Genomic DNA, 8,136 nt, shown 5'->3' on the forward strand with positions numbered 1-8,136 from the left:
ACTGCAACGGCCAGCTGGAACTGACAACTGGAAGCGGCAGAGACAAACCACTATAAATGCCGGAGGAAACATCACAGAAGCGCTTCACAGGAGGCTCCCAAGCACTGAGGATGTCACCTAGACAGGGGACGAAACATCTGCAACACAAATTCCCAGCTCGGCAAACCGAACTACAACAAAATTAATACTTGCATTTCATAATGTTCATTAAATTGAACAAATAATTTCTAACCCAACGTGTAGTCTGATTGGTTTTATTCTTCCACTTAGTAAATTCAAGAAGAACATGCAAAGGCATATGATATATCCAAAAAGCCAGATTGTACTGACAGGGTTTCACTAATTGACCTCTGCGGTTTTTTAACTTTTACACTGATATTAAAAAAGCAAATATGCATTCAGGCTTATAGAAAACATTGGCTGGTTTATGAAGTGGTCAGCATCATGGAATCAAAGAAAACGAACCAGCCAAAGATCTATTAATGCAAAACATCATAACGGAGTCTCTGATACTTGGATCACTATTGTGGCCTGTCCTTCTATATAGTCTCAAAAGCAGGAATGCTTTCTTAACCGTGACCAGAACTGGACAAAAAAGAACTGTGGGTTATTTATAATGTGACTATCACTTCCTCTAATTTACATTTTACTGTTTTAGCTTGAGTATTCAATATGAATTTTTTCAAAAATTACTTGCTGCAACAGGGCAATCTGATGCATTGCTGAATGGTTTTACATATCTTTCCCAACACAACAGCTACAATTCCATCTTGTCATCCTTATCATCTCTGAAGTACATGGTGGTTTTCCCTGGCCCTTTACTTATCCCTGGAAAATCTGGATAACAAGGATATCAGTGTGTCAGGTTCCTACTTATCTTGACTACAGTTCCACCTTCAACACCATAAATTCGAAACAAACTCACCTCTGAACTCTGGGATCTAGGACTTGGCTCTCCACTCTGAAACAGGATCCTCGATTTCTTGACCCAAATCAGTAAGAGGCAACAACACCTTGTGGACAGCACGGTGGCACAGTGGTTAGCATTGCTGCCTCACAGCGCCAGAGACCTGGGTTCAGTGGGCGGCACGGTGGCACAGTGGTTAGCACTGCTGCCTCACAGCACCAGAGACCCAGGTTCAATTCCCACCTCGGGCGACTGACTGTGGAGTTTGCACATTCTCCCCGTGTCTGCGTGGGTTTCCTCTGGGTGCTCCGGTTTCCTCCCACAGTCCAAAAATGTCCAGGTTAGGCGAATTGGCCATGCTAAATTGCCCGTAGTGTTAGGTGAAGGGGTAAATGTAGGGGAATGGGTCTGGGTGGGTTGCGCTTCAGCGGGTCGGTGTGGACTTGTTGGGCCGAAGGGCCTGTTTCCACACTAAGTAATCTAAAAAAAAATAATCTAATCTAATCTAAAACCTCCCCCACCATAATCCTCAACATCAGTGCCCTGCAAGGCTGTGTAGTCAGTTCTATTCCTTATACCCTCTCAACTGGTGGCTAACTTCATTTATAAGTTTACTGATGACAGTTGTAGGTCAGATCTCAAACAGCAACGAGACAGAGTACAGGAAAGAGATTGAATGCTTAGCAGCATGGTGTAAAGACAACAATCGCTTCATCAACATTAGCACAATGAAAGAGCTGGTCATTGACTTCAGGAAGTGGAATGGAGGACACACCCCTGTCTGCATCAAATGGTGCTGAGGTGGAGATGGTCGACAGTGTCAAGTTCCTGAGAGTGATGGTCACCAACAGTCTGTCCTCATCCACCCACATCAATGAGTCAAGAAAGCAGAACAATGCCCTCAGGAGGCTAAGGATATGTCCACAAGGACTCTTACCAATTTGTATTGATGCACCAGAAATAGCATATCTGGATGCATCAAAGTGTGGTTTGGTGGCTGCTCCTCACAAGACCAAAGAAAGGACAGAAACACAACCCAGTCCATTACGCAAACCAGCCTTCCATCCATTGATTTCATTTATACTTCCCACTGTCTTGCAAAAGCAGCCAATGTAATCAAAGACTCCTCCCACACTGATTATACACTCTTCAACCTTCTTCCTTCAGGCAGAAGATCTAAGTTTGAATATATGTGTGAATAGATTCAAGAACAGCTTCTTCCTTGCTGCTATCAGACTTTTGACCTTTCAAGTGTTAATTCCAATCTCTTTCTCTGTACCTTCTCTGTAGCTGTAACATTAAACTTAAGCCTGTTCTGCTCCCTGTAAGATATGGAAAGCAACATCTTTCACTGTAACTTGGTATAACTGATGACAATAAATCAAATCAGTGTAGCACGACATTCTTCCATGATCACCTCCCCATTGGGTCCATTCTTACCTATCGGTATCAACTGAGCATGTCTCCAGCAACATTGATTTTTCTTGCCACATCTAGAGCGCCCAGTACTCTTATCCACAGTCCCCCTCTTTCTTATCCCACGTCCCGTCCTTCAGTAACATCACCTAGAGACTATGTGTATGCTGATATCCAGACTCACTCATCTTTAACCTCTCTCGACAGAATAGAGATGGACCCAAAGTCAGAATATCTGTCCAAATCAAGACATCCACAAATACCTTCCTATTATTTAATCAGAGGAACAGAGGCATCATTTTCAGCCTCCAACAGACTCCATCATTCTCCTCAGCTACTCCCTCGGACTGAGCCAGACTGTGTAAAACAAGATCATTCTTCACACGTTCTGCCGCAGGAACTCTGCCCATCCTTTATCCACCAGTGGACTTAATTTTGCAAATGTTGTCCTTATGAACCTCCCACCCATCACTCTTCACAAAGAACAACTGGTCCAAAAACCAACTGCGTGCTTCCACTCCACTCCGACCTCCAATGACACACTCCTCCCCATAGTACTGCAGTTTAGTATCCTTGCAAAAAGACAAGGCTTTACTACTTAATGGCTGCAATTTTTCCAAGCCTTATCAGTGACCCTCATTCTACCCCTCAATTTTTAATTTGTTTTACATATTCAGTCTCAGAAAGTGGACATCAATGACTCGGCCAGCATTTATTGTTCATCTGTCATGGCAATGGGAAGGGAATGGTGAGCCAACTTCTTGAACGACTGCAGTTCATGAGGTGTGGGCAGACCAACACTGCCAGCCAGGTTCATTCCTTGAAGAGGCTGTAATGGTTAATACAACTGAGTGGCTTGCTAAACCGTTTCAGAGGACAGTTAAGAGTCAACCACGTTTCTCTGGGTCGAGAGTCACAAATATGCCAGACCAGGTCAAGGCGAGAGATCTCCTTCGTGGAAAGAAATGAGTGGTCTAGATGAGTTCATACAATTATAAACAATGGTTTCATGGTCACCATTGCTGGGACTACTTTTTAACTGCAGTTTCTTTATTTTATTAGTTGAACTGAAATTTCCAGCAGATGCTGTGGGACTTGAACTCGTGACCTTACAAGTGTTACTGTAGGTCTTTGGAATACTGCTCCAATCACATTATCAGTACACTACAGTTTCATATTCTGGTGTTTGGGGGGGGTCCTAGTTGCCCTTTAACATTGGTATTGTTGCAGTTATAAAAATCCCAAACACTCCACTTCTATTTGCATCTTTAAATTGTATCTCTCCCTCCATGATTCGTCTACTGCATCTTTAATCATTTCTGCTTTCTTCTCTACTGTATCCATGCTGTCAGAACTACTCCAGCACAATCCCCCAATATCTTCTACAGAACCCAGCATGGCACCCAATACAGCATATTGGAAAATTTGATGATAAAGACATTACCCGAGGTGAAGGAATTTATCATCATCATTAGCTATTTTTACCCCAGTTATTGTTCTGGGTGCACAAAACTAAGCGTAAAAGAAGGAAGGTGACCAGATCGTTGCTCATCGGGTGACAAACCTCTAGACTGACATACAGTGAAAGCAGCTGGTGTTGAGAAATTCGAGAGAAAATTGGTCAGATTTCGTTGAAAAATTTTGTTTCAACGAAATTTCAGATAGCACTATATTTGGACTTTAAGATGTAACATATAATAGCCAAACACACAATGGTACTTTACAAAACTTATCTAACTGGTATTTGGAGTCCAAAAGATCAAGAGCTAAGATCATAAAGCATAAATGGAGAGATAAATTGGTTACATATAAACAGGCTACTCACCTCAGATAATAGCAATTCAAGTACTAAAACTGGTTACAGTCAATATTTAACCAAAGGAAACTAAACCATCTGGAGTACACAGAAATCACAGGAAAATAATACGATAAATAATGCTAAATACAGGAATAAACTAATAAACCTACAACAATGCAGACCAACTGAAAGCTAGTTGCACCAAGCCAGTTGTTAATGAATTCATAAACATATCATACTAAATTCATTGTGGTAGGAAAGGTGTGTAATTGTGTCACATACAAAATGACTGGATAATCTATTAGTCGCACATGATAATAAAACTGTCCCTTTGCAAATACTGTCAAGATAAATAACTTACTTCAGTGCACAGAACCTACTTTATAACTGTCTGAAACTTTTAATCTGTTAGAAGACACGTTGAAATTTACACAAGTGACAATCTTTCTTTTTATCAGATTATCAGATGGCATATTCAGATATTTGTGTATTTTGCTTCCAATCACACACAAAGTGGAATATAGTTTCACTACATTCAAATGGACAAAGCAGAAAGCACAATTATCACAACTATAACTGCCTAAGAATGTAAGGAAGTTGATGGTTAAAATCACCAAGTGTACTTTAACATAAATACATGAGATATTATATTTTGAAAAGAAAAACATGGAATGAGAACATACCTGTTCATATTTGCACTGATTGTAAGAAACAGATAAATGACAACTTTTTTTAAGTGCTAGTATTAGATAACATCAGAAAAACATTTTGGACTTTACAAATAAAAAGGAAGAGGTATTGATCAATTATAAAATGCAGTTGAGAGATTTTTAGTTTGGAAATGGAACTGAAGTCATCAGGACAATCTCATCATAAAGGACAACCATAGCTATGAGGAGTAATTTGAGTTACTGACTGACTATCTCCTGGACTGGAATAGTGAATATTACAATAAGCTCTATCAATCCTGGTTTCAAATTGCGAAGGGCTTCACTCATCATATCATGGAAATACAATTATCCCAGGCAGGTTTGTGTCCTCAATCAATCAAAAATTGCCAGAAAATGAGGAAAGTGCTTTGGGGGAATTGCTTTACACAAAGAGCATGAATCACTTTATAAAATGCAGGAACTAAGACAAAGACCATTTCTTTGTTTAAGGTTGTTAATATTAGATAAAAACAAAATACTTCAGATGATGGAAATCTGAAATAAAACAAAGTGCCTGAGAATCTCAGCAGGTCTGGCAGCATGTACAAAGAGAGAAACCTCACCTTCTTCTGAAGATTCATATCAGACTCAAAATGTCTATTTTCTCTCTGTATATGCGGCCAGACCTGCTGAGTTTCTCAAGAATTGTCCATGTTTCTAGCCAATATTAGATGTCAAGTAGCAACGACGTGGCTCTGGACTGCTCTGGCAAAGCAGCAGCACAAGTTGAAATGACCTCAACGTTCTAATACTTTTTATTCTCCATTAAAAGAACGCCTTTGTTAAGAGGTACTTCTAAAACAATGCTTTCGAATTGAAATGCACTCAGGATCCAACTTGTCTCTTGTGCAGCAGTGATTTGTTCTTCGGTAAATTCTTTATTGCTTATCTATACTCTCACCTAGCCTTCCAAAATCACAATCTAGGTACGCTGACATTCAAATGCCAGTTCCAGTATCAGGTAACGGTTCAGTTAGTCAGCAGAGAAGATACTGAATTGGATCAGATTTTGTCCATCATGGAAATATACTGCAATATATACACCATTGAGAAGGATGCTAGCAATTCCATGAGATTTCCATTTTTTAATAACATTATTTCATGGGATGAGGGGGGTCATACTAGGCCAGCATTGTTAGCTATCCTCAATTGCTCAGGGGGCAGTTAAGAGTCAGTCATGTTGCTGTAGGTTTGGAGTCACATGGAGGCCACACCAGAGAAGGACAGCAGTTTCCTTCACAATGACATTAGTGAACCAAATGACTTTTTTGGCAATCAACTTTATCATATCTAGATTGCTAACTCCAGATATTTTTATATTTAAAATTCCACCATGGAAGGATTTGAACCTGGGTCCCCAATTAATCATCTTGTGATAGTACCATTAAGCCATCACCTCCCCTTCCAGCAGATTATCCCTTACTTCACACTTGGATATTTATTTCAAACGTCTTGCCTGATAAATCCATATTTTATTCAATGCCACTTATTACCATACATGCTATTCATTTTCTGACAGAATAACTTTTTATTGAAGATGGAGTTGCAGATACATACTCTAGGTTTGGAAGTTGCAGTAAGAGAATTAGCACTCAGTGTAACATACCGTTGTGTGTTTGCATCATGCAGGTTGCTCACTCCAATGGAAGAGCTGGTGAGGTGCTGTACTACAGCCTGAACATCATTCATGACCAACGCTTCATTCAGTGCAGCCACTGCTGACAACATCTCCACTGCAATAGCAAGCTCTTCATGAGTCAGCTTCCCCTGCAATTCAGTAAATAGAAAGACATTTTCTTAGGTGGTGAGTTTCTATAAGATTTTAAGTTTGTGCTATTTTCCTTGCAACTGAACTGTTTGGTCTGTTACTTCCAATACCTTATCCTGACTTAGCAATTTACCACTAGAAATCTACACTGTTTGGCCAGTACTGTATCAGATATTGATTCAAGTTAATCCTACAAGTGTTATAATCACTGATCTTGTAAATGTACAAAAGCAAGTTGTTGAAATGTCACTAGAGTGAAGGGAGGGAAATCTGGGGTTAGATATACATTGGCTTTGATGAGTATACTGGCATGCAAAATACTCAAGGAGCAAATGAGATCACTTGTGTAATTACTACCATACTCTTGCCATGTTAATCTTTGATCACTTTGAGATATTAGGAATAGAAATAAGGAACAACAATGAAACCAAGCTAAAATGAACATTTAAGAGAAATGCCTTCATGGAATATCCCTCCTTGGAGTCCTCATATACAACAAATTAAACCTGACAAACAGACCATATGCATACCTTTGCTACAGAACCTGAACAGAGATAGGCTGTAATACTGATGATTGACTGAAATAAAATCAAGGCACATTACCCATAACCTACCAGAATTTAAAGGTGAAGCACTTCCAAATTTATCAACTCATTGGCAATTGCATCCCTCTTTTCAGAATATTTATATTCTGATTTTATGCCATTCTAAGCTAAAGACCATTCAAGGTGCACGCAACATAGTTTTATAAGAAATATTACCTGGATTTCAAGGGCAATGGGGAGAGATTATACCATTTAGGCTTGCTTTAGCCAGAATCTGGAAGGTTTAGGATGATCTAATCAAAGATATTAACAGGAAAAGACAGGGTAGAAAAAGATTTACACTGGTTGGAGATTCTGGAACTAGGGAACATAATCTAAAACCAGGGCCAGACTATTCGGAGAGAGGTTAGGAAGCACTTCCACATCAGGTATTTGGAACTCTCCGACTTACAGCAGTTGATGTTATGATGTGGAGGTGCTGGTGCTGGACTGGGGTGGACAAAATTAAAAATCACACAACACCAGGTTATAGTCCAACAGGTTTATTTGGAAGCACTCGCTTGGCAAAGAAGTAGCGCCCTAAAAGCTAGTGCTTCCAAATCAGCCTGTTGGACTATAACTTGGTGTTGTGATTTTTAACAGTTGATGTTAGATCAGTTGTTAATTTAAAATCTGAGACAGATAATTTTTTTTTGTTAAGTAAAGGTATGAAGAATAGGAGGCAAAATCAGGTATGTGAAATTAGGCCACAGAACAACCCAGGTTCAATAAATGGCAGAACAAGCTGAAGGGGCTGAAGGGCCTACTCCTGTTGCTATGCAATCATGACTAATGCCGTACTAGAGTTGAAAAGTGTGGTGCTGGAAAAACACAGCAGGCCATGCATATCCGAGGAGCAGGAGAATCGACGTTTCGGGCATAAGCCCTGCTTCAGGAATGAGACTGGTGTGCCAAGCGGGCTGAGATAAAAGGTGAGGGGGGGGGGGGGTGCT

The 8,136-nt window shown here is 40.0% G+C and overlaps 1 protein-coding gene across 1 annotated transcript in view; it reads right to left on the reverse strand.

The window, feature by feature from the left end:
• Positions 1-8,136, reverse strand: part of iqgap2 (IQ motif containing GTPase activating protein 2) — a 351,441-nt gene that overhangs the window by 138,666 nt on the left and 204,639 nt on the right. The window contains exon 13 of the mRNA XM_043702704.1: positions 6,438-6,598. Within this exon, the coding sequence (XP_043558639.1) occupies positions 6,438-6,598 (161 nt within the window). The remainder of the gene's footprint in view (positions 1-6,437; positions 6,599-8,136) is intronic.

Source organism: Chiloscyllium plagiosum, chromosome 2 (genome assembly GCF_004010195.1).
Source record: "Chiloscyllium plagiosum isolate BGI_BamShark_2017 chromosome 2, ASM401019v2, whole genome shotgun sequence".
Classification (NCBI taxonomy): Eukaryota; Metazoa; Chordata; class Chondrichthyes; order Orectolobiformes; family Hemiscylliidae; genus Chiloscyllium; species Chiloscyllium plagiosum.